Raw genomic sequence first — 27,906 nt, 5'->3', positions numbered from 1 at the left:
AAAAAAATAAAAAGGTATAAAATATAAGATAGATCAAAAACTGAAGAAATATTGGCTATAAAATTTTTACATACTTTCTAGAAAGGGACCAAAATTTATCTTTTAAACTGAAGTGGCAACTAATGCTCAGAACTATATAAATTTTATTTAAACATTGGCCATGGAAAATCCACAAACTTATTTAACTTTTCTTCAAAATGAGAAATTTGATCACTCTAAATAATCCCTAAGTCACCTTAAAAATCCAAGTCTTTGACTTCCACATGAATCTGCTTTTATCCAAATATATACCATTTTTGTGTCTTTGAAAATGTCATGATTATTGCCTCAATCAGTATCAAATATATGCCCATGATCATTATTTATTTTTTGAACTGTGAATATATTTTCTATATGCATAATTTCTATTGTATTAACAGTCATGATCCACTGAGAAATAAAAGATTATGAATAGGCAAACCATTAATAATCCCTACCATTGTTAATTAAATGAAAATGTCACCCAGGGAGAAAAAATATATAATTTTATTATAATAATAAAAAAATATGGCCCCACTAAAATATTGAGCTCATCTGGAAGCTTAATCTTAAGGAAGAAAAAAATGTAACCTTTTGGACAATAGGGTCTCAAAAGGAGAATGAGATGAGAGCTTCTACAGCTTCTTGAGGCAATCAACTCAAATAATGTCCCTGTCTTAAAGTAAAAACCTTACTCTTCAATTTCTCACTCTGAGGCTTAATTAATTTTATTTAACATAGAATTATTGACAACCATCATTATCTGTACAATCACAGAAGCATGAGTAATAGTTTATACAGACAATCATGAGGTCTCTCTGAATGAGGTTCCTCATGAGAGATGCAGTCAGAAAGAACAGAGTCAGGAATCTACCATCTACTACATAAAATAAAATACTACATGTTCACATTTTAATGGAAAAGTTAAATATTTTATTATGATAAAAGAAAAATAAGGTTGGACACTTTATGCAACAACTCAGATTTCACTATGATGAATGCACTAAAATCTCAGATTTCAGCATTATAACAATTTATCCATGTAACCAAAAACCACTTGTACCCCAAAAGCTATTGAAATAAAAATTTAACACAAAATTTCACCACATGAAATATCTCATTCTTCATCAAAACTGGATTTTAAAAAACAAATCTTCATCTTACCAAACCCAGAACTCCATTTTCACTTTGAAGATGAACAGTCATACTTGGGCTGATAAAGTTGCTGGCCAGGAGAGGGATTCCTATGCCCAAATTAGCTGGAAAAATAAGATGTTAAGGCCCAGCAAACAAAAGGTAGAGAGGTTATACCATAAATCTTCTGTATATATACAGAAGCTTTATTTAAAGGTGGCTTACTCTGAGTTATAAATGAATATATTCTCCAGTCGCCCTCTGGGTATTATTTTATAATTTTTCAAAAAGACAGTCTCTAAGTAGTCACAGCTCTTTCAATAACATTAATATGCTTTCCCACCAATATCAAAGTAGTAGCCTCAGAAGCTAGTCATTTATTACATTAAAAAAAAAACATAAGCACATTTTCATTACTGTGCTCTGCAAATTTGGATTGATGCATTATGACTGATTATTAAACATGGCTTGCCTTTTCTTTAAAGAATGATTTTCACGATTCAAAACTCCTGCCAAAAGTAAAGATCATTGTTTATCAACTTTATTGATAAATAGGGTTACTGTTTTTTATTTTATTTTTTTAATTTTAAAAAGTTTTCTGACAATACCAAAATTTCTGCCTAAAAGATCTGATCTTTTGCGTGTCTGTGGTAACATTCATTGGCAACTGAATTTTCTATGTGACATAAAAAGAAAAGTGAGGAGGAAATTAAATTTCAGCAAATGCAATTAAGCCCATATATAAAGCAGCTGTTGTTAAGGCACCAAAGAGTTAACTGAGGTTATTGAATGTTCTTCCTTAGATGATCAAAACAGGATTGACGATGATTACTACTCAATGATGTGGGTTCAATACAACCTATCAACACAGACAGGCTGATCAGATCAAAGATACTCACACTGCTTGGAACTACTGCCCACTACTGTCCACTACCACTGCACACCAAATACCTCACCAGAACTAGTAGAAAGAACAATGGCACTCTGATGAGATTTTAACAGTGAAGTCTCCATGAATCAAGGCCAGAGGAGGTTTATATATGGTGCCATATTATAAACTACAAAGGCCAGCAGGACAACTCAATGATCCAGGTCACTTCTTGTGGATACAGTAAATCTATGAAGCTATGATTATAGCTACTTGGTTCACCTCTAGTGTTCTATCGCAGTCTACTGTAATGTTATTTCTAATTTATTTCTCAATAATGGACAAACACATTGAGATATTAATTCCATCATGAGTGGGTATTTTTAGGACAGAGTAACCCAAATTACAAGCCTGGTACCTCAACTCTTTCATCATAACCTATACTCTCAGTTCTTTAATACTTTAAAGTCAAACACCAGGGAGGAAAAAGTCTATGTATTTTGGGTTGAAAAGAGTAGGAGCTATATAAAGTCCATTTACATAAACTGACTTGCAGGTATTTTTCACAGGCAATACAATAACTGAATAAAGAATACCTAAAATCAATGTTATAGTCAGTGTTTATATATCAATGGTAAGTCAGGGTAAGATGAGTTGAGAAAAAAGTCCAGTGACCAACTTCCACTTACTAACTCAACTGGGTTGACTCTGTACCTTGCTGATACAAGAGCTGGAAGACAGGCAACATGCTATTCTTTTCCCCTATGTGAGTTCGCACCATAACACAAGGTGTCAACTGAAAAATAAACAAAAATGAGGTAAAGATAAAAAGAAAGTGGAAAAAGAAAAGTCCTTTCAGTCAAGATCAGTCTGGAAGACTGATATTCATGGACTAGAAAAGCTCACAGAATGTAGACATTTCTCATGTCTCTAATTTTTCCTGTCCTAGGTCTTTAAGTACAGCTTTACTGTATCCATCATTCAACAAATATTCATTCTAATATATGATATCTGTATTTGTATGTGTTATTTGCATTATATAGTTCAATGTCTGCTGTAGTGAAAATTAGCAAAACAGTGAACAGACTTCCTATTTAAATGGATTCAAAATCCAAATATTAATTATACTAAATGATGTCTACTCTGCCTTCTTTTTTGACAAAGTATCTAAAGAAAAATTTGAATCACTTGTTGAATACCCTTAAAAAATATTAGATATAAAAAGGTATTCACAGGATCTTTATCTAGAGAAGAAGAGGGTTGTTAAGAAGTTGGATCTTTCAACGAGTATGCAAATGTCAGGATACAGAGAAAATATTAGCACTGGTTCTCATTAGAATTCTGAGATTTGAAAACTCCCACCTTGGGTAATCTCTTTTCCCAATAACCTCCCATTAAATGCAAGTCGTACTGAAATCTATTGTATATTAGAAAATAAGCAAACATTTGATTGCTATTTTGTTTCAAGAAGGCAAAGAGATATCTGTCACGTATCTTGATATCTTTGGGTTATATGCCACATTTTGTAAAAAAAAATTTGATTAATTATCTTAAAAGTTACAATAGACTAGCAACAACTCACTATGCAAGAGGTCTAACAGCCTGATCAGTATGGGAAAAGCAAAGGCTATGTCTTTGCCCAGGCTCTGAAAGGATACCATACATGCCATCCTCAAACTCAAGAGCGGCCCTCTTGATGATTCGTTCCCTTACATCATCTCCAGGTTTAGCAGATTTGGCTTCTCCATCTCCCTCTTTCCGGATTGATAAACGCTTTCAATTAAACAGAAATAAATTATTTTTGATTGAAAGTATGCTTTGTATTTTATCACTGCTGAAATAAATTTTACAGGAAAAAAAGATGACCTCTCTCCCATCATTATGAGACAAACCTACAATATACCAGAGATTAAAAAAATAATATGAGTAATATTTGATGGTATAAATAATTCTTTAGGAAGTAAATCAAAGTGGTCAGATTTGTTTAAAGAGGAAGATAAGCTGTTCAGTCTGTTTGAAGTAAAGAATCTCTCTGCTACTATCACACTGTCTGCTACTTCTGTTACTCTTCCAACTAAATTCTCGTCTGGTGCTCAGGGATTGGCCAGAAGAACAAAAGAGGAACAGTTTCTGGGAATGTGTTTTTCAGCGCTGTCAGAATGTGTTTACCAGGTGTTGCTGCTGCCAATTGTCTGTTTCCACCTGCAAAGTCTAGACTAGTTTTGCTACAAGTACATCACAGGAATCATAGAAATAACCAGAAACCAGCCAAGAAACTATTTCCTTTATTGAATCTCTTTGACACAGACTCTGGTTCGTGTTTACAAAAATCCCATCCTTTCTTCCTAGGCCCCTGACACTGGTTTGTATTATAAAATCTCTTTCTGTTTGATATCTACAAGGTAGTGGGTATCTCTGGCTCCCTGTGGTTCTGTTGCTGATCCCTAGACACTTATGAATCATGATAGTAATTCTGACTAGGTGGCCATACTCTGCTCTCACTGGCTGATCATTTAGACATGTGTCCCCTCCAAATCTCAGGTTGAAATGTACTTTCCAGTGTTGGAAGTGGGGCCTAGTGGGAACTATTGGATCATGGGGGCAGATCTCTTATGAACTGGCTTAGTACCATCCCCTTGGAAAGTTCTTACTCTGTTAGTTTTCACAAGAGCTTGTTGTCTAAAGGAGCCTGGCACCTTCTCTCTATCTCTCACCATGTGACATGACTGCTTCCCCTTTGCCTTCTGCTCTGAGTAAAAGCTTCCTGAGGTCCTGACCAGAAGCAGATGCTGGGGCCATGCTTCATGTACAGTCCATAAAACTGTGAGCCAAATAAATTTCTTTATAAACTACACAGTCTCAGGTATTGCTTTACAGCAATGCAAATGGGAATAACACATTGGCTTTACAATACTTTCAGTGCTCCTGGCACCTACACTCCTTACCACAATCTCATACTTACCAGCTACCCACAGCCCAAAGCTAATTGGAATGACACTCTGCACTCTAGAAAAGTGCAAAGCACCTTCAAGATAGACACTGAAAAACCAAACATTAAGGTAAGACTCCAGCAGGGGTAAAGCCACCAAAGACATCATTATTCTTATCTCCCCTCTAAGACAGACAGAAAACCTAAACATCATAAATTATGACAGTAGAAGCTGGTAGACACAGCCTAGAGAATCTCATGATATGTGATAAATAGCTTGTGATGGCAAGGCACTCACTGTTAGGCTGCACAGAGGCATAGACCATCATGTCTCCATAATGACAGACACGTGAGAAGCTCTTGCTAAGATCTAAAACCAGACTTTCTGCTCAGCTCCAGTTCCCCATCATCTGGAATGGCCCCAGGGACACATTGTCTCTGTAACTGGATCCATAAATACTGACAGAGCAGCTAAGACAATTACCTCAATTCTTTTCTCATATTTTTCTCCCTTTATGAGGCGATGTACATAAATCTGTGGAATATGGATGTCTTCTGGAGCAAATGCTCCAATATCCACAATTTCTTCAACCTAGACAAAGAGAAATTTCTTTCAAAGTTAAGTGAAAGCTTAAAGTGAATATTTTTAATTTTTTAAAAAGTATATGCATCTTCACATACAACTTAGGCTGGATACACCATGTAAATATATATGACAGAATATGTACATGTATCTATGTATGTATATGTATACATACATATGGGTAATGTCTATCACACCTCCTGGACCCACAAAAGAGAATAAATTCAAATGCATGTGTCTGAACATATTACAGACCATAAAGCTCCAGAAGTTAGTCTTTGCTTAAGAGTCTCAGTTACAAATTTGTCAAATGGTTTGTCAGTACAGCTGCTTGAACTTTCACAAATTGCAGCTCAACTATGCAAAACTTGATAGCACATTCCTTAAACACAGATTTTCTAAATTAATGGGAAATTTATCATATCAAAGACAAAAATCTGTAATAACATCTGCTTGGTCAATTGAAGAGCTTTTTAAATATAGATACAAATGCTATTTGTAACAGTTGAAAATCATTCTTGTTAGCTCCCTAGGATCGTGATACAACTTCAATTGCTGAAATAATTTACTTAAAGACAGATAATTAATTCCAATATGGAAACTTCAAAACTGAAATATTAATTAATAACTAGAAATACTCAATTTAATTAGAATCAAAGTCATTCACTGTGAATAAGGTCATATCATAGCAATATGAAATGACCCCAAATTAGTCTGCTTTTTTAGAATTCATTTAAAAGACAATTTTTCCATCAACATAAAATAGTTCAGAATAACCAGGATCAAGAAAAACTAAACTTAACATTGTTATGATCAAAAAATTAACTTTCTGGTGACACACATGTACACGCATGCACACACACACACATACACACCTTTAAGTTGTGAGTACTAGCTTAACAGATACAATATCCAAAGCAAATAATTGTTTGTTTCCATGAACTGACTTATACAAGAATAGCTGCATTAATTTTGTTTCCTAAACTATTCATTGAAATCTGGAAATCTGTAAGGTTAAGTAGCCCTTCTTATGCTGTTCTACTACTATATGCCTTCACTAGGCTCCTCCTACAGTGCAAGAATAATACTAGGGCTTACAGAAGACATTTTACTTATTGTGCAATGCTCACAAGCAGCTGAAAAAGACAAGGACATGGTGGCTAAAAGCGATCTTCTTTGGGAAACAGAAAAATTTTGACCAAAATCAAACAAAAACTTCAAGGAAAGGTCAGAAAACATGTTGGCATCCAAGTTAAACTCCTGAGTAGAGAGGCACCTGGGGAAGAGTAATGAGACAGGGAAGGAGGGCCAACCCCTTGCCACTGCACTCTATGCCCTCCCCTTGAAACTCCTCTGTGCTCCAGTATTTTCTATTCAAGGTGGAGGTGGGGAATGCAGAGCAGCTAAGCACTACTGCTACCTCTTCACCTGGTTGGGACTTTCAGCCATTAGGGCTCATTCACACCTTTACATATTCAGTTTTAGCCTTCAAAGAAGTTCTTGACTTTAAAGATGTCTTTATACATTAATCTAGTATCTTGAGGATAGACATGAAGACTTATTATTCATGAAAATACTAACCACGGAATTTATTATAAAGAATTAAAAGCAACTTTAATGGTCAACAATAGGGAAATTATCGAATAAACATGGTATATCCATGTGATTAATCAATATTATGTACTCATAATATTTAATGAAATCTCATAATTTTATGTTTCATAAAATGCAAGACTTTGTTTAAGTAAATAAAAATTTATAGAAATGCACTTTGGCATAGACAATTATTTATATACCTACAGAAAATAAAAGGAAACACATGGAAATGCTAGTAATTGTTATCTCTGGGTAACAGTATAAGTTATTTTTGTTTTCCTTTTACTTTTATAATCAAAGGGGAAACCCACAATATTATTTTTTTCAAAAGATGTGATAAACACTCAGTTTCTAAAACTAGGAAATCATAACTGGGGCATGTAATAAATCCCACAATTAGTTAGACACGTACCAAAGAGGGCATCCTAAAAAGAAAACAGAGGTGCTAAGAAAAACTGAAGTTTCTAAACTCTAAAAGCAGTTACAACATTATAAACTAAACAAAGGAAACCCTTCTTGCCTGCATATTTGAAAATAATAATACGAATTATTTTTCATGCCGAATATTGTTCCAAAAGGTCAGGCCCTCAAAAATCTTGCTACTATTGTGACAGCAGCTTCCTAATTGGTCCTCCTGCCTCACCCTCTAGCAGGGACAAGGAACATAATTAAAAAGGCAGAAAAAAAAATATCAGTATTGCTCACTTCAACTGAAAATGCTGATGGAAACCAGTCAATATTTTCTTTTGGTTCCATCAAAAAATGTTTTAACAGAAAACACCAAGTCAAGACAAAGCTTCATTACCAAGGGCAATTACATCATAACTCTCAGAACTAACAGAATGAAGATGTCCTGGTAAAACAACTCTGACAAGCAAGAATCCAGCTAAACATAAACAGTTCCATGTTTTGTCATCTTAATATGAATGGCTTTCATACTGTGGAACAGGCATGTGCAGCATTTGTCAAAATAACAACACTCAACAGTATTGAAAATGTCTATACAAAAATCAAAGCTTTCTCAGCGTCGGTTAGTGGAGTTAATGGCTAAGAAAGAAAATATTTGAAGTACAAACTAAAAGAAGAAAACAAGTTTTCAGACAATCTGTGAAAAGAGTTTTTAAAAAAATCAAGAGGTAGAACTATCTTAATGCTAGCTATTGAAGGGCCTGCCTTCAGTGCCAGTTTGTATGATCTTGAGAACAATAAGAAAGAAGCAACGGGAGGATTAAAAAGTCTGGTGAGATCAGGTGATAACATAAGTGTTAATGGAAAACCTGATGAGAAAATAATGGTTCAAATGAGCTGGTTAGGAAAAATAGAAAAATAAAAGACCCCCAGATTCCGTACTAAAGATGGCAGTTTTCCTCCTGAAGTTAGAAGTGGGTAAGACAGAATAAAGGGCAAAGAAAAAGCCTCAGGGCAAAGCAATGGGCAGATATAAGTGTCCTCAGCCAAGATTGAGATGGAAGCACCGTAGCTAAGAACAACCCAGGCTTCTCCATGGCACAATGAACAGTGTGAATGTCCCATGGCTTGCTACAACCAGAAATCCACACATTTGAAGCTTCACTAATTGGTACTTGTCTTCAGTCATTAACAGAAAAACAGAGGCTAGGAAATGCTCATTGTTATTGATTTGAACTTTGTTTTAAAAGGTTGCTTTGTCTGTCCTGCACTCTTCCTACTTTATAACTCTGAAAATTATTATTTTTTTTTTTTTTGAGACGGAGTTTCACTCTAGTTACCCAGGCTGGAGTGCAATGGCGTGATCTCGACTCACCGCAACCTCGGCCTCCTGGGTTCAGGCAATTCTCCTGCCTCAGCCTCCTGAGTAGCTGGGATTACAGGCACGTGCCACCATGCTCAGCTAATTTTTTTGTATTTTTAGTAGAGACAGGGTTTCACCATATTGGCCAGGATGGTCTCGATCTTTTGACCTCGTGATCCACCAGCCTCGGCCTCCCAAAGTGCTGGGATTACAGGCGTGAGCTACCGCGCCCAGCTCTGAAAACTTATTTTAAAGCTTGGAGAAGAATAAGAATTAATCCCTGATGACCATGTGTTTGTGATTGCTTGGCAAATATTATTTATATCTCAGGTAAGGAAAAAGAGGAGCTGAGAGGCAGTAACGTCCTCATTTTTATTTTATTTTAGTGACAACCTCAATATGCTATAGATACAAAAATGGGCCCAACCCTAAATGGTGTTAGTGAAAAATGTTACCCACCTGCAAAACTCTGTGATACAAAGTAAGGACTGTTGAGGGGGAGGGAGGGGAAGACTTACATTTCAGGCTTTCTTCCTGACTCATCTTAAGTTTCAAAAAAGTTTAAGAGAAATATGCTTCTTTTGCAAAAAAAAAAAAAGAGAGAAAAGAAAAAAAATCAAACAACAAGCAATAATGTCTAGAATTATGAGAAATACTAACTCCAAAAGAGAGAGAAAAATAAAGCAGTTACAAGTGAGATGCAGAGGTGCTCTGGATGCTAATTTAACCCAGAGAATGAGTAAAATGAAGAGGAAATGTGAATAAGAACTCATGTTCAATAGTTCAGTAGGACATCTATAGTTAATAATCTATTGTACCTCTCAAAGTAGCTAAACGAGAATAATTTGAATGTTCCCAGCATAAAGAATAGATAAGTATTTAAGGTAATGGATATCCCAATTAACCTGATTTGATCTTTGTTATATGAATATATCAAATTATCAGAGGTACTCTGAAAATATACACATCTATTATACACCAATAAAATAATTTTTTAAACAAGAGGCAAGGTAGAGAAAGGGGCAGCCATCATGTAAGGCATCTTTCTCAAAGATCCAAATGAAGAGAAGAGATCCAAATGTAGAGAAGAAATCCAAAGGTGCAAGAAAGTGAATATATTCTTAGGCTTCACGCTAATTATAGGACCAGTCCAAAAACACAGAAGAAAACAGTATGAAAGCTAAAAGGACCAGGGACAGATACATATAGTCTTAGATGGCTATAAAGAAATACACAAAGACTGAAATAATGAGTGGCTACCAACGAATTTGCAACCTTAAAAATGGTGGTACATATGATTGCATAGTTATTATTGAAACTGGGTAGATTGGATCTCACGCTAACACACATTCCACAATGTCCAGTGAAAATAAACTTAACGAAAAAGCATGCTCTGTCAAGAAAATATGCATATACGTGGGATGCTACAGACCTAGGCATGATATGTGGTAAGGAATATTTAAAGTGAGTTTAAAAGGAGAAAGAATATCATACTTATGGTCATATAATGCCCAAAAACATAAGATGATATATTTGTAACAGAAGTGGCAACAATTGGCTCAAATAAGACCTGCCAATTATTTGAATATCTTCTACTCATCATAGTCTGCTGATAACTCTGTATTGCCTTCTGACCATTTCTATCTTTCAGCATAAAACAGTGACAGAAATCAAGATTCTGGACTTTTAACCAATAAGAATAAATTGCTTGGTGAAGTAGAAATGACATCCTGAGAAATCTTGAGAAAAAAATGACAATGTAAAATTGGGATTGGAAATAGACCAGGAAGTGAATCCTAAACATGCACAGAAATTTATCCTGGTCTTTGAAGAAAAGATTTCAGTAAGTTCAGTGAAAAGAGAAGCAGGATCAAGTGGTCAGAAACTCAAAATGACAAATGGGCTTATGAAAGATATGAAGATCGCAAAACTTCCATTCTGACAATAAGAAGACTGGTCATTTTGATGAGGAATAAAGAAACAACATGGTTAATTTGTGTTTCTTCATATTTAATAAGGGCTATCACAAAAGACACATGTATGACCTAGGACAAATAGAAGTCATGAAACCTTAAGACATCTATGAAAAGATACAAAATCAGAATGAGATAAGGACTCCTCAAAATGCTCAAGATAACGAAAGGGTGGCTCCTAGGGTGATTTTGTTGTTGCTGCTGCCGCTGCTGCTGGAGAATTTGAAAATGATAATCACTACTCCTAGAGCAGAAGACAGGAAACAGAGCAGTTCAATTTATTTTGTTTCTGACTTCACCAGGGAGAAAGAAAGTAGAACTAGTACGATTAAGGAGAAATTCAATTCCAAGAAGAGTAGACCCACAACATCTGTATCCCAGGACCCTTAACGAGCCTGAAGATATGATCACAGAATTACAATCAAGTGAAAAATGGTAGAGGTGTCAGCTAAGAGGCAAATATACTCCTTTTCAAAAGGAGGGCTCAATCTACAACAGTATTCTAGAAAGGATTATTAAATACATGGTCTAGACAGCCATAAAGAGAGAAAAGAATTGGACAGCAGTCTAAGTCTCCCCCTAAATCAAGTCATGCAAAATAAACTGCATTAATTTGTGATCAGGCTAGAACATAGGTAGGTCAAGAGAAAAGCACAGTGCATGGTTTTACAAAGCCTCTGACCCAGTCCTTCACCTAGGAGTCTTAAAGACATAGCAGGAAAATGTGAGGTGGGCTCATTCACTTTAAATCAATAAATACAAACTAAGCACCTACTAGATTTGGCATGGAAGAAAACAGAAAAGGTGTCTGCTCTGGTGTACAGATAGGTAGACAAATACTTGAAGAACCACAGGTATATGGTGGCTTGACAAAGCCTTAGGGGATGTCTTCAGTGCTGTGGGTTTTTGTTTGTTTGTTTTTTGAGATGGAGCCTTGCTCACTCTGTCACCCAAGCTGGAGTGCAGGGGTGTGATCTTGGCTCACTGCAACCTCCACCTCCCGGTTCAAGCATTTCCCTGCCTCAGCCTCTCGAGAAGCTGGGATTATAGGCACCTGCCACCTAATTAACCTGCTTGGCCAATTCTTTTATCTGTAGTAGAGATGGGGTTTACACCATCTTGGCCCGGCTGGTCTTGAACTCCTGATCTCACGATCCACCTACCTCAGCCTCCCAAAGTGCTGGGGTTACAGGCATGAGCCACCACACCCACCCTGTGGTTTTTAACTTTTGAGGGTACATGTACTACTTTAAGAATCTCATGAGTCAATTCACATAAACAAAGATTTCTTTACCTATAAAATCCTTTGTAAGATTCCACAGAATTTGTCCACAGACATCCATCAACCCCCACCCCCCAGCTCCAGCCTAGATTTTTGCTCTAATGGCCCGATGTCTTTGTCCTATCCTATTCTATCAACACCTTTACAAGGCTTTAAATGAAGACAAAAAAGTCAGCATTACAGTTAAGGGGCAAAGGTTGGAGTGTATCCCTTTGTCTAACAGAGAAAATAATCTGAGGTTCATGCCTCCAAGTACTTACCAAAAGAAATGACAAAAACCATACTAAAGGAGTCAAACCACTCTTTTAAATGCTCCAAGAATGGTACGCCCCTAGAACAAACCAATTATCTTTATACCACAGTCATAAAGAGTTTGTTTTTCTTTCTTGGAATCAAGTGAATTCTTTCTTACCATTAAAACATAGTGCCTGACATAAAACTGTCGGTTGTGGTAGCAAGAATAGTTGTATTTCATCTGATCATTAGTTTTCTATGCACTATTAATTATGTAAATACTTTGATTTTTATTTGGCATCTCAGGCCTCACTCATGTTTGTCATTACAGTATCAATTTTTAGTCCAACCCTAGAGCCACTGTACAGTTGTGCCATAACTTTTCATTCTTATTGCTGTTCCTAATTGATGCTATCATGTATATTTATGTCTTATAAGCTATTTTAAATCACCTTTGGGAAAAAAAAAAAAAAAAACAGGTAAAAACTAAGCAGTACATTTATCCAATTGGAAACTGATCCAAGGCCAGAAAGAATAGCTAATTCAATGAAGACAGAAAATGATCACTACTGTTTAGGGAAATAAAATGAACCAGTGTTAACTGAGTGAACTGCAGGGATCAAAGATAATATTGTCAAATACCTGGACTAATATAGTTTTCTGAAAAGCAAATAGAAGGGTTTAGCTAACCACCAGCACAAAGACTATTACATGATAGATACCTCCAAACACCAAAAGTCTTCCTTTCTGTTGCCATCGAGCCTCAGAGCTGGTGATAGCACCTTCAACCTAATGTCTCACATTACAAAACAAAAACAGTCCTTCTTCCCTACAATGTCTCATTTTAAAACACAGGATGTGAAAAATGGATAAAGCAGTCTGAACTCTAGAGGAAAAGCTTTATCTGAGATAACTCAATTTGTTAAAACTGACTAGCAGCAACATTAACAGCGTATGTATTAAATCCTTATATTATACAACTTCTGACCCATATTGATCTGAAAAAAGCAGAAATGTTACTTCAAGAACCATCCCAATAGTTTCTGTAATGTGGAAGAATTGTTTAAAAAAAAAAAACATGGAAGGCAGTTTAAGGCAAGTATTTTCATTTCTACTAATTCTAAAAACAAGCCAAAATAGCAAAATACCATCATGGAGTAGACTAACACTTTATTTTTATTTTACTTCTTGAGACGAGGTCTCATTATGTTGTCCAGGCTTGTTTCAAATTCCTGGGCTCAAGCGATTCTCCCGCTTCAGCCTCCTGAGTAACTAGGATTACAGGCATGCACTACTATGCCCAGCTGTCAACATTTTTTATTTGCCCAGAAATGCCAATCTTCTCTTAATATGTGACTTAATAATGAGGAAAGAGACCCAAGCATCTAAGATCACCAACCCCCTTGACTTCCACACTGCATTTCAGCAGAAGAAAAGGCTGGACAACCTGTGCCTCCTTAATCACCTTCCTATAGAGAGCAGGCATAGTATAGGGGATTTCCAGAATGTATTGTTTTTACTTAAACAAGATCAAACCCCCACCCCAAGCCTACTCCATCAACCAAGACCCTTTCACATGTAATTTCTAAAACTGTTAACCCAAGACCTTTCACATGTAATATCCAGAGTTGTAACCCTACATAAAGGCAGAGCTTCTCTTTATTAGATGAGCTTTGCTGTTAGACAACTATGTCGTCTTGCTCCCGGCCAAATAAATCACCTCTTCCTTCCTAGTTCAGTGTCCAGAGAGGTCTGTTTCTCGTGGCCGCTCCTGCTTCAATAACATTCAGGCAATATTCTAAATAGCCATATTTCATTTGTCACATCTTTTTTTAAAAAAAGAAATTTTATTAGGACTGTAGGAAATCCAGAGAAATAATTAAAATGAATACATCTACCCAAAGGAATTAAAATGCTTCTAACATGTTCAAAGCACCAGTCTTATCTATAATAGTTTTAAAAAATTACACCATTATCATACACCCCAAGGAAAACAGGGAGACATAATATAATTAATAGAATTAAACAAGGAACACTTTTAGTGAAGAGAGTTACAGAGAAACAGGAAGAGAAAAAGTTTGTGTTAGGTTTTTACAGCTACAGAAAGGCTGCCTATTGATAATGCCAACTAACCTTTAAAATGTTACTCTAAGACTATTTCCCCCAATTTGAAGCTGTTAATCATCCCTGAAGCACTTTATAATGCAGGAACACAATACTTAACACATAAACTGCAAAATAGGATTGGGTTAAACCCCAGCATTTCCAGAACACAGTTAATGGCTGCTAAATGTAACAGATTTGATTTGAATTTAGCATGAGGATGACTCAATAGTCCCTAAATTTAAAATTGTTTAGAATGTGCATTAGAAGAGCTTTACTTTATTCATTTCATCTTTCAAATGCTCTCCATGTTTTTATTTCTATAGAGCAATAAGCAGAGTAGAATCCTACATATTTCATTAAGAAAATTAAGATGCCATGTTTGTTTTCCCTGATTTATATGAGGTAGACATAAAATGCAAAAATATACTTTAAAGCAAAATATTTCTTCCTCTCTGTGGTTCAGTTTTCCAAACTAGACCTTTAAGTCCTAAAGAAATTCAAACATATTTATCACATTTCAACTATGACTTCAGCATTATGTTCAAACGGGTACAAGTAGGGAGAGGTTCAATCAGTTTTACTGCTGGTACCACTTGGTTGCAGGATTTTCTAACTCACTGAATCTCAGCATCTAGTCATCACTGGGAAAGCAGGGCCAGCCTTAACTGTGATGTTAAATTAAATAACTCAAACTTAAAGCTGTTGGAATTTAAAATCATTCTGAGCTTTGAGGAGTGTGGCTATGCAGCCTGAGTCACTTGGCATGCAGCTGCAACTTCTGCCTTTTTTTTCCTGAGACCTCCTACAGATCATTACCCCTCCTCATGGAGTAATAAACTAATCTTCCTTGAGTCAAATCACAACATATGATCTGGTCTAATATGGAAAATGTTGTAGTCCTGCTAGAATTTCTCTGTCTCTGTGAGTGAAACCTCAACTTTTCAATGTTGGAATGCTAACCCCATTTATTTAGAGTGTCTCTTGTGTGACTACCCTTAGACTATACTCAAACTCTATACTTACTCATATCTTCTGAATCTCATTATTTAAGGTTAACCGTAGCCATCATTCAGACAGTGACTGAAACCTACCATGAGTAAAGGTGATCGCAGTCCCAAATCCAAAATGTCTTCCTTGAATATAAACTCATCCCAAAACTCAACACCATATTTGAAAAGTTAAGTATGATGATTAAAAGAAGAGTAGGAATGGTTGATAAAAAACAGCAATGTATTGATGTCAATATTTAGTAAGGAACATTTTAGTCCATATGATTCTAATGCCATGTATTTCACTGAGCTTTCCTATAGTTAAAAAAAAAAAAAAAAAGACAGTATGATATAAAGAGAGTACTGGATTTGAAGTCAGAAGATATAGATTTCTAATTTCAGCCCTAACATCATCTAATACTGGGTTCTTACATGAATCACCTAGGGTCATTTCATCTTTTAAATGAAAAAGTTGAACTTTAAATGAAGCCTAATATTCTTCCCAGCACTTGCATGATCGTTAAGCCTATAGCAGTTCCTAGATATTCTATTACGAGACCATAAAGTATGCACATTATTGTGTAATATCTTTCTAATTATTCTGGATATTGAACACTCCAGATTATTGCCATCTTACTAAGCATATCTGTTAAATGCAAAACATAATTTTAATTCCATGCCACTTAGCGTATCTTCAGTATTCCTCTGTACATGTGTACTTGCTATGTCCTTTCTCTCCTGACCAAACAGGGTGTTGAATTTACAAGGCCAGTTGATTTGCTGATTTATTACTTTACAACCCTTTGTATGACTAGGTAACTACCATATGGCTTATTCTGCTTTTGCAAAGTAACACAAGCTTACTGAATGGGACACACTATTTCAACCGGCATTAAAAGGCACACCTGGAGATAAAATGATCCCAGAGAAGTCACAGGAAGTTAGTCACAGTAATAAGGAAGGTAGTCGCAGAACAGTTGGTGGCACGTTATCAAGTCTCTCTATGTAGGACTGACAATGGCCTCAAATTTAATGCCATCAGGAAGAACCACTGAACATAAGACATTTTTGTTTTTTAGATCATGGCAGGATAATGATGTTAATCAAGTAAAATCTGTAGAACATTTCTAAGTCTGCAAAGTGTTGTGTATGTTTTGAATCTGCTGACTCAGTGACTCAAATATCATTTAATGAGCAGCTATTATGTCCCAGGCATTGTGTTACATGCTGGGACTACAGAGATGAGTAAGACAAGGTCCTGCAAGATGCTCACAGTTTCATGGAGAAGACAGGTAAACAGAGAATCACAATAAAACATGAAAATAAGTGCTGTAGTAGAGGGAACATTCCACTGACGAGGCAGAAAATCAGCCACAAAAAGAACGGGGAAAATACTCTAGGCAGGAGGAATGTCAAGGGCAAAGGGTAGGGAAGGATGTGATCTCATGAGAGAATGTGAGGATGTGTTACCTGTCAAAGGACCTAGGGTACACAGAAAATAAAAGCACTGCATCAAAAGTTCAAAATTTTTGTTCCGCGGAATGTGGAACCTTATTTTGGAAAAGCTATCAGAAATGGTAACAGCTAACCTGAACAAAAAAGGAAATATGATGTCCTTTGCACTTCAAAAAATTCACAAGAGAGTTCACCTTAGCTGATGCTGCTGGGGCAGTTTCTTCTTCTTATTGTGACTTCTCACCAGAAAGAGATTTAACACATTGGCAATTACTTTCTCTCACTTTTATTAATATTTGGTTGTGCACCTGGATTTTCAAGGGGTCTAATAAAAGGCCACATATTTGCATATGTTCTAATTTTAGGAGGCTGCCATATGCTACATGCTTAAACTATAATAATACATGCAAAAATGTGATTGTAAGACAAAAAGTAACAAGGTCAATGAATCATGTTTATAACTTTTTGTCACATTTCTCAATTAAATTATGTATATAAGCCATGACTTTAAGATGCCTTTTTTAGCTTTACTCTTGAAACAGAAAGATTTGAAGAGTAACTTGTTTAAGAAAAACAGAAAGAAAGAAAGAAAGAAAGAAAGAAAGAAAGAAAGAAAGAAAAGAAAGAAAGGCAGGCAGATAATTTTTCAAATAAAACAATCTTACATAAGCCCTAATTGTCACTTCAGTATTTGTAGACTAGATCTATATTTAAAGTTGGAAAAAATACCATTTTTTGACAGGATCTCTGGAAGGAGTAAGGAAAGCCACTATTATTTTTAATCAGAGTGACTTTAAAACTATAAGTTAAATTCTTAACACAAACATGAGATAAATTGATAAGTAGGTCAAAAGTTGTTAAACCAAAAAAAAAGAGGCCAAATTAGGAAAAGGAATCCATGTCATTCTTTGTAATAAGATAATTATTTTTTAGGAGAACATCCCTCAGTTTATGTCAGTGACAATGTACATTATTTAATAGCCTTTCAAGAGGGAGTATCATAAAGATTCCAAAACATTAATATGTTAGAAATGCCCTCTGGCTCTTCCTTTTTTGTTGGGGAAGGGGTGTTGGTAGGGGATAAAGTTTCATTCTTTTTGCCCAGGCTGGAGTGCAGTGGCAGGATCTCAGCTCACTGCAACCTCCACCTCTTGGGTTCAAGCGATTCTACTACCTCAGCCTCCTGAAGAGCTGGGATTACAGGCACGCTCCACCACACCTGGCTAATTTTTGTATTTTTAGTAGAGATGGGGTTTTGCCACATTGGCCAGGCTGGTCTCGAACCCCTGACCTCAGGTGATCTACCTGCCTTGACCTCCCAAAGTGCTGGAATTACAGGCGTGAGACATCTTTTTCTTTTTTTTTGAACATAATATATATCATTTGCAACAACATTATTTTGTGGGAAATCACGACTATAAGTTTTAGAGAGCTATCTCAAAACAGTGAATCAACAGCACTTGACTCACATCTTATTTTAGGAAGGGGCTCTATGGGTATAGCTGCTGGCCATGGTTACCTTATCTCTGGGAAACTTAACCATATTTACTTTGATAACTGGTTACTACTCTGGGTTCACAATGTTCTTTCTTTTCTAGTCTACTAACTGTAGGCAATCAAGTTCTTGTCCTGGGTCAAGCAGCCAGGAGGATTCTCCAGGAAGTGGAGTTTTAATCTAGAGTGTCTGGCTCCAGAGTACACATGTCAAACATACCCTGCACCTTATCTTCTTCCCTTTCGCACAAATCCTCAACTAAGTGGGAGGTTTATAAATGCTTGGGAATAAAATACTAGCAATATTCCCATTAAAATAAGACACAAAATCACAAAAGAAATAGAGCCAATAAATATACGAAAAACAGTCAATGTCTCTTGTCAAAAGATATGAGAGTTAAAACTATAGGGCAGCATTTTCACCTAGCAAGTTATTAAGTGTTTAAAGTATAATATCCATGTTATTGAGAGTAGTTACAAATGATACTTCTAAATATCACTGAGAGGTTATAATTGGAATTATCTTTCTAGAGAATAATTTAGCAATAGTTTCCAACACCTTCAAATGTTGACACACATATAAACAAAATCTACTTCTAGAAATGTGGTCAAATAATCAGACATGCACAAAAACAATATTCACTAAAGCATTAATAGTGAAAGATGGAAAACATGAAAGTCCAACAATAGAGTTGTTGATATAAGTTTCACTATTACTATTAAAATATCTTTCTTTAGGGAGTAGTAAGCTGCAAAAACATGCTTAATGTTTTATGTAATGAAAAATATATTTTATGTAATGAAAAATTATAAAATGGTCCCTATTTTATAAAAAGAAACATTATATATAAACAGGAATTAAAGAAAATCAACCCAAGACACTCCCATCTTCTTTCTCAAGTCTCTTTGTTCCATGAAGAAAGTGTCTCCACATCCCATTTTGGCCCATCCTCACCAAAATGTCACTAGACCTGTCAATCAAGATGGCAAGTGTAAAATGCCTTAAGTCTTCTCTTTCCTTCACAATTGACCTTATAGTAATATCTGCATAAACATAGCCAAGAAGTAGCAAATCCTTAACATTTTATACCTAACAGCCATGTTGTTGACTACATCCCCGAGCAACTCTGAAGGTGGCATTTCATAGTTTTAGTAAGCTAGAAATTTCACTCAATGCGCAGCTGAAACGGACTTCAAAGCCAATTACCTATTTCCTACATTTAACCAAAGTATTGTTTTTATCTACACAGGGACACACATGCAGTCACTTTTTGAAAGAAAACATTGCCTCTTTATGAAAGTCAGTATACAGTGCCACTAAAGTGGTTCTTTGATGTTTAGGAAAAATACAGTAAACTAAATATCAAATTCAGCCATGGCTCAGAATCAGAGCATGAATAAGTCTATCATATATTCTACATGGAAACAAAAATAGGTAATTTATTAATCTTTCAGGAAGCATTCCAACTACATAGTGGATTAATTCCAAGGAGTGTGATTGCTGGATTATTTGGTAAGAGTTTTTTAGTGTTATAAGAAAACACCAAACTGCGGAAGAAGCTGTACTATTTTGTACTCTCACCAGGAATGACTGAGAGTGCCTGTGGTTTTACATCCTCATCAGCATTTGGTGTTGTTACTGTTCTGACTTTTAGCCATTCTAATAGATGAGTAATGATATCTCTTTTAGGTTTACAATTCCCTGATGACATGATGACAAGGATCTTCTCATATGCTTATTTGCCATTTGTATATCTTCTCTGGTAAGGCACCTGCTCAGATTTTACCTATTTTGTCATAGGGTAATTTTCTGATCATTGAGTTTTAATTGTTTTTGTGTATGTTTGCCCCCAGTCTTATAAGACATTGTCCTTGTTCTTTGTTCTTTTTGCCCTCCACTCTTTTCTGCACTCTGTAGTTACAATTAACCTTTTTATACAATTCTTTTTCTCCTATCTTTTATTGCTACACTTGAGTTTGCAATATACATTTACAATTAATCCAAGTCCTCTTTCAAATATCTTCTACCAAACCACAGTTTGTCATTTTATTCTCTGTATAGTGCCTTCTACAGAGAAGTTTTTAATTTTAATGAAGTCCAACCTATCAAGTGTTTTTCTTTAATGGATCATGTTTTTATGTGAAAAAAGCATGGCCACATTTTCCTTGTTATTTCCTATGAGTTTTCTATTTTACACTTTATATTTAGATAGATCTTTGCTTCTTTTTGAGTTAGTTTTGGCAGTTATTTTTATATAATTTAAATAAGAAATTGAGAATTGAAAAGGCAAAAAGCACGAAGGAGACACAGATCTAGTAACTGCAGGAGGAACAAAGAAAAGTAGATGGAACTGGTGCTAGGGCCAGGTGCTTCTCAGAGCTGGGATCCAGACCCCTACTGGGAGTGACAGGATGCAGACAGTACTTATACTTCTGAAGCTCACAAGGCTAGTTCTGTGGTGGTGGGGGGGTGGCGAGTGAGGGGAGGGGAACTAGAAATAAGAATTGCCACAGCATAAACATTAAGAACTGTTGTATTTTTCTGAAGAACTGATCTTTTTTATCATTATGGGCTACCCCTCTTTATCCCTAATAATTTTCCTTGCTCTGAAGTCTGGTTTGTCTGAAATTAATATAATTGCTCCAGTATTTTTTTTTAAGCTGTTTTGCTGTTTTGCCCAGGCTGGAGTGCAAGGGCGTGATCTCAGCTCACTGCAACCTCTGCCTCCAGGGTTCAAGTGATTCTCCTGACTCAGCCTCTCAAGTAGCTAGGATTACAGGCATATACCACCATGCCTGGCTCGTTTTTGTATTTTTGGTAGAGATGGGGGTTTTACCATGTTCATCAGGCTGGTCTTGAACTCCACAGCTCAAGAGATCCACCTGCTTCAGCCTCCCAAAGTACTGGGATTGCAGGTGTGAGCCACCATGCCCTGCCTAATTGCTCCATCTTTCTTTGGATTAATGTTAGAATTTTTTTTCCATCATCTCTTTACTTTTGTGTCTCTACATTAAAGTGAATTTCTTGTAGGCAACATACATCTGAGTCTTGTTTTTAATCTGCTTTGAATCTTAGTTGGCATGTTTAGACCAGTAACGTTCAAATCGATATCTACCATATTTGCTACTATTCTCTTCATTCTCTTCATTGTCCTTGTTCTTCATTCCTTTTGCCCTCCACTCTTTTCTGCATTCTGTAGTTTTAATAACTTTTTTATAGAATTCTATCTTTTTCTCCTATCTTTTGTTATATTGAGTTTGCAATATACATTTACAATTAATCCAAGTCCTCTTTCAAATAATACTATACCACTTCATGGGTAGCACAAATATCTTAAAACATGGTATCCACAGCACTTGTCTCTTATAACATTGCTATTATTAATTTCACTTAAAGGCAGGCATTGCTAAAAAAAGAATGCTCTGGGTATATTTCAAGATGTCTACTTTTCCCCCAACCCCTTGCCAGAAGCACAAGGAAATTTTCCTTTGATCTTCACCAAAACTCTGGTAGGGATTCTAGAGGTAAAACTCAAAGAAATATGAAGCCCCTCCCAAGACCAGTCCACTCTGGAGCCTAACTCTGAAACTTGTCCACATGAGCCTCCAACAATTCATCAATTACAGTTTGAGTTTTTCTACCTGGGGACTGGTTCCCATGGAGATTTCTGATACTAGGTTTCTGCTCCAGTAAGTTGAGATTCTCCATATTAGCCTGTCTCTCTCCAATTTGGGGGGCAGTGGTTTGTCCTGTGACTTTAATCCTCTGGTGGATCTAAGAAGAATTGTTGATTTTTCAGTTTATTAAGCCTTTTTATTATTGTGAGAATGATTATGGCAACTTCCAAGCTCCTTGCATGTTAGACCTGAAATTGGAAGTGGCTATTTTTTCAAATAATCATTACCAGTAGTTATTATATAGAATCCTAAAATTTCCATCTTGAATTCAAACTATTATATAATATTATCTATTTCATTTTCAATTGGGGGGAAAAAAACATTCTATCTTCCTAAATGTGAAGGTTCTCATTTTACAGCTTTTAGGATATTATTCTATTTCATATGTTCTAAAAGGTTAACATTACTGAATGATTTTTAATTTTGCATTTATTATCCTGGGGCTACACTAAGTTAACTGAAAAATTCAGTTAGCTAAAGGTCTAAGAGCCTGCAAGTAAGGAGACTGTAAATTAGATAAAAATGTTAACATTGCAAAGCATAATGTAAAATGCATCTCAAAATATATCAACCATCATTTGTTTTGCTTCAGAACATAAGCTCCGGAGGCACAAAGAAATGTTTAGATCTTAATTCTTCCCCTTACCAGCTTTGTTAAAGTTTTTCCTTATCCTCATTTGTCTTTCTATAAAATACAGACAATAAAACCTACCTCATTGAGTTATTATAAAGGATAACTTAAAGTGCTTTGCATGTAAGTGCGTGGTATAAACAGAAGTTGTCATTATTGTTGTTTTCATTACTATTATTATTATTTTTCAGTTTATTATTATTGTTGTTTTCATTATTATTATAATTATCATTATTATTATAATTTCCTTCAATTGCTACTACGACTATTGAAAATATTTCAATTATAGCATCTATCACATTCTGTGTAGGGTACACCTTAGCTGTATAGAGTCTACTTAGACCGCTTCACTGCCCATATTTCCTGGGAATGAATTTCATTAAGAAAGTTTTCCATTCCATTTTCCTATCTCCTTCTAAAATCTAGTCCTCAATCTACATAGAAAACATCTTGTACATTAAAAATATAAACCGAGGAGGAAAAATATGTGAAAATATTTTGAGTGCAAACATATTCAGATGCCAAGAGCAATGAACAAGGAACTACAAATAAAACAGCAGCTAAAATACTTTTTATAGCAGAAACTGAGTTATTAAACTGCCTTTCAGATTCTACTTAATACTACTTTTATTTCTTTTTTTTTTTTTCTTTTTTTTTGAGATGGAGTTTCACTCTTGTTACGCAGGCTGGAGTGCAATGGCGCGATCTCCGTTCACCACAACCTCCATCTCCTGGGTTCAAGCAATTCTCCGGCCTCAGCTTCCCCAGTAGCTGGGACTACAGGCATGTGTCACCACCATGCCCAGCTAATTTTTGTATTTTTAGTAGAGACGGGGTTTCACCATGTTGACCAGGATGGTCTCAATCTTTTGACCTCGTGATCCACCCACCTCAGCCTCCCAAAGTGCTGGGATTATAGGCGGGAGTCACCACGCCCGGCCGATACTACTTTTATTTCTAAAAGTTTATTTCCAATTCTAAGAAGCCAATTCAAGATGAATGAGTTTTGTAAATTTCTCAGAGAAATTTAAATTACACCAAAACTTTGAAACTCATTCTTAATCTCACAGCTTTTTGTAGTAAACCTGTATTGTCTGAGTTTGGTAATGATGAATTTCTCTTCTGAGTTTTGTCTGTGCCAGCAAAGCTTTTCCAAAATTTAAAGTGAAATTCAAAACTGAACAGAACTTTTTCACAATGCATGGCAAAACTTGCATCCTTTACTGCAATTATTAGGGAAACTAAAATATATTCTTTAAATGAATGACCCAGATCCTTTTCACAGAAGGCACAGAAAAGATAGCAGGTTTCTTCACATTCCAGTTTAACTTCCCTCACATGGGATTTGTATTTAGAATTCTCTTTGAAGAACTAAAATGTGTTACTCAGTGGCAGAAACACTGTGTATTATCATTAAACTTCAAAAGCCGTATCAGAGAGAAGGTGACCTATAGTTCTGGCATGAGTGGTTGAAAAATCTCAATGTAGAATTTGTTACTCAGTGGCCGAAACACTTCGTATTATCATTAAACTTGAAAAAGTTGTATCAGAGAAGGTAACTTCTAGTCTTAGACATGAGTGGACTTGATTTTTTCATGGAATAAACCACAGAGCAGAAGACCATTACATTCAGACTTAAGTAATTCTTAGTTCCTAGTCTTTCATTATTTCTCCCAAATTAACTGTTTTAAACTATTCCATCCAAAAACAAAAAGATGTTTTTATAATTCTATAAAATTCAGTAAGGCAAAATATCATAAGGAAGAAAGGAAAACACTTTTTACTTCCACATAATTTACGTTTTGGACCTTAAGTCCCTCTGTTCAGGAAGTGGTATGCCCACAGGTGAACAGAAAGCATCAATATCTGAGGCCCTCTTTATTTATGCCCCCAAACGAACAACTGATGTGACTTTCATTCAAAATAAATCAAATGGCTCTTGCCTCCTCTCTCATCACATGATCTTGTTGTGCACATCCACTCTTCCTCCAATTTCTGCCACAAGTGGAGCAGCATGAGGCCCTCACCAGATGCAGCTGCCTCGTCTTGGACTTTCTACCCACTAGAATTATGAGCCAAGTAAACTTTATTAAAGAATAAAAAAGTCAGAGTGGTTATTCAGCATGAGCAAGTTTTAAGCAATAAATAACTTTTATCTTCATCTCAAACCAAAATATGTGAATTTTTTGAGCCAAAATATAAAAAGAGATAAAATGGATCCTTAATGCTCCATATTTCAAATACAAAGGCAGAGAGAGGTTATCAATTTGACAGTGTGCAACTCGAGCTAATAAAGTGACAGACTTGTAAGAACCTTCCTTTCTTGAAGGTGTCCATAATATTCCCCTCAAGAATCATCATAGTTTTTGCTTGATGTAAGGTATCAGCATGTTTAAGTTGATTTTATGGACTTCAAATACTGGCTAGTTTTCTGAAGGATTAAAGCTGACAATATTTTCAAAACCAAATTTAGTTTTTAGATCATGCACTAAGATTTTAGGAATCGTGGCATTATGGAATTTTTATTTTCTTAGATCAAGAACTTTGGAAGACAGGGAAAGGATACAGAGGATCTGCCTTGCCAGCTGCCATTTACAGTGTAATTCAATAGTCATCATCACTGGATCAGTGAGAACAACTGTCACCTGAGGTTTATTAATCAAAGCAGCAAGAGGGATTAAGGTGAGAATATAGCACTTTAAAGCTTTAGAAAACACACTGAAATGCTCTATCCCACTGATGCTCAAAATAAACCCATGAAATGAGCAAACAGGAGATGCTATAAGGAAGCCGAAATGCTAAACTTGTCTAAGGTTGCAAAAGTAGTGAGAGACAAATATTAATCTCAGATTCTGTTCACACAAAAAAATAAATAAATAAATACAAGAGTAAGATAAGATTCCCTGGGATTAGTCCCAGAGCTTTTTTCCCTAAGTGATCTTTTCCATTCCAGAACCTTAACTCAAATATTTGTGAATTATTCCCAATTGTATAACTACCTTTCCAACCCCCCATCTCTGAGCACTACACATAACATATCCATCTGCACCTGCATCACCACTATTTGAATGCCTAAGAAGCCAATCAATTCTAAGTGAGCTCTTGACTCACTCCCCCAACAGGTTCATCTCAAGTTTCCCATTTCAGTAAGTGATACATCATTGCACAAGCTAAGTGTAGGAGTAATTTTAATTTCTACCTTTCCTCTATCCAAGCTTTCCACATCTAAGCCATGGGCATGTTGGATAGATTCCTCTTCCAACATATTGTATCTCTTAATTCTATCCTCTCCAACACTCGAGTCCAAGCAACCATCAACCGCTCACCTGGATCACATCAGTCTCCTCACTGGTCTGCCCCTTCATGCCTCTAAAGTCTGTTCTACATATAACACGCAAACTAAAATTACTACCTTTCCAAATACACGTAAAATCCAAGCTCCTACAAATGCCTACATACCTATCTACATTCAGATTTTTATAATTCCTATTTATACATATCCAGAAATAAAGCCTCTATATTGTCAGAGAAACCAGAAATTCACAGATGGAGGATGGAAACTCAGGACTTAAGCCAAGTCTTCCAAGCGTCCTTTTCATGAAGCCACTTAATTGCCTAGTGATCTAGTCCAAGAAACTTAGCCATGTCAATTTGCTCATTTACAATATTGTAATAAAACTGCTTCTCCTCCAACTTTACGTGGTGATTAGAGGATCTGATGAGATACTATATGTCAAAGTGATTTGAAAAGCACAAAGCATTATGCAAAGTAACATCAAACACATGGTACTGTGGAAATGGTACTCCAGTGTGAAGTTCTGAGCACTGTTTATGAGAAAGGGGAGTTAAATGAATCTAGCTAAAACTGACTTGCCACTCACCAGTAACCCTGGCTGTTTCAATCCTTTTCTACTGCTTAAGAGGACCATTGTAAGACAAAAAAGCATATTGCTACCCCATTAAACTTCCCGATTTGAGGCTTTACCTTATCAACAAATAAGAAATAGGTAAGTCTTACAAAAGCGTTTCTGACCAAAAAGAAACTAGAGAGCTACAAGACAGTTTAGAAAGCTGGGGGTGGGGGTGGGGGCAGTAATCAGCCTCACCATCCTCGAAGTCTCTCCATCTGCAAAGTATCCATCATGTTCTTCCTCCTCCTAAGGTGCTGATGACACAGATGAAAAATCAGAGATATAGGGCCCTCCCAAGACTCCAGGAATATGAGATGATTTCAATCCTGGACTATTTCTGTAGCTCTTGGAAACTCTGCCAGCCAGCAGGAGCTACAGCCATAGCCTGAACACTGGTCAGGCTGGAGGAGATTCCACCTATCATACTGATTACTGACATTCATCTGGCTGTGCATTTTCATTTTGTTTTGTTTTGTTATAGAGATGGAGTTTCACTCTAGTTGCCTAGGCTGGAGTGAATTGGTGTGATCTCCACTCACTGCAACCTTCGCCTCCCAGGTTCAAGCAATTCTCCTGACTCAGCCTCCCAAGTAGCTGGGATTACAGGTGTTTGCCACCACACCTGACTAATTTTTTTTTTTTTTTTTTGAGATGGAGTCTCACTCAGTTACCAGGCTAGAGTGCAGTGGTGTGATCTCAGCTCACTGCAACCTCCGCCTCCCAAGTTCAAGCAGTTCTCCTGCTTCAGCCTTCCGAGTAGCTGGGATTACAGACCTGCCACCATGTCCAGCTAATTTTTGTAATTTTGATAGAGACAGGGTTTCACTATCCTGGCAGGATAGTCTTGATCTCCTGACCTCATGATCCGCCTGCCTCTGCCTCCCAAAGTGCTGGAATTACAAGTGTGCACCACTATGCCTGGCCCATTTTTTTGCATTTTTAGTAGAGACGGGGTTTCACCATGTTGGCCAGGCTGTCCAGGTTGGTCTCAAATTCCTGACCTCAGCTGATCCACCAGCCTCAGCCTCCCAAAGTGCAGAAATTACAGGCATGAGCCACTGCACACGGCCTGGCTGTGCATTTCTATACATTAGAAACTGGCTCTTAAGTATAAGTTAAATAAGCACAAAAAAGGCAAGTGCTTCTAATAAAATGAGTCCATCAATATTTAATTATATCATATTAATGTTAGATCTATTGACAGAGGCATTGTGCTTTTAAAAGACAGTAGCAACTAGAGCTGGATACACAAAT

The 27,906-nt window shown here is 36.2% G+C and overlaps 1 protein-coding gene across 4 annotated transcripts in view; it reads right to left on the bottom strand.

Annotated features, from left to right (window-relative positions):
- Positions 1-27,906, bottom strand: part of OXCT1 (3-oxoacid CoA-transferase 1) — a 131,529-nt gene that overhangs the window by 66,330 nt on the left and 37,293 nt on the right. For all 4 annotated transcript variants that reach the window (XM_074386264.1, XM_003925893.4, XM_074386277.1 and 1 more), the window contains 3 exons: positions 5,434-5,541; positions 3,679-3,793; positions 1,183-1,277 (listed from right to left, as the gene is read on the bottom strand). In XM_074386264.1, the coding sequence (XP_074242365.1) occupies positions 1,183-1,277; positions 3,679-3,793; positions 5,434-5,541 (318 nt within the window). The remainder of the gene's footprint in view (positions 1-1,182; positions 1,278-3,678; positions 3,794-5,433; positions 5,542-27,906) is intronic.

Source organism: Saimiri boliviensis, chromosome 1 (assembly GCF_048565385.1).
Source record: "Saimiri boliviensis isolate mSaiBol1 chromosome 1, mSaiBol1.pri, whole genome shotgun sequence".
NCBI lineage: Eukaryota > Metazoa > Chordata > Mammalia > Primates > Cebidae > Saimiri > Saimiri boliviensis.
This window is presented reverse-complemented; position numbering and strand designations above follow the sequence as displayed.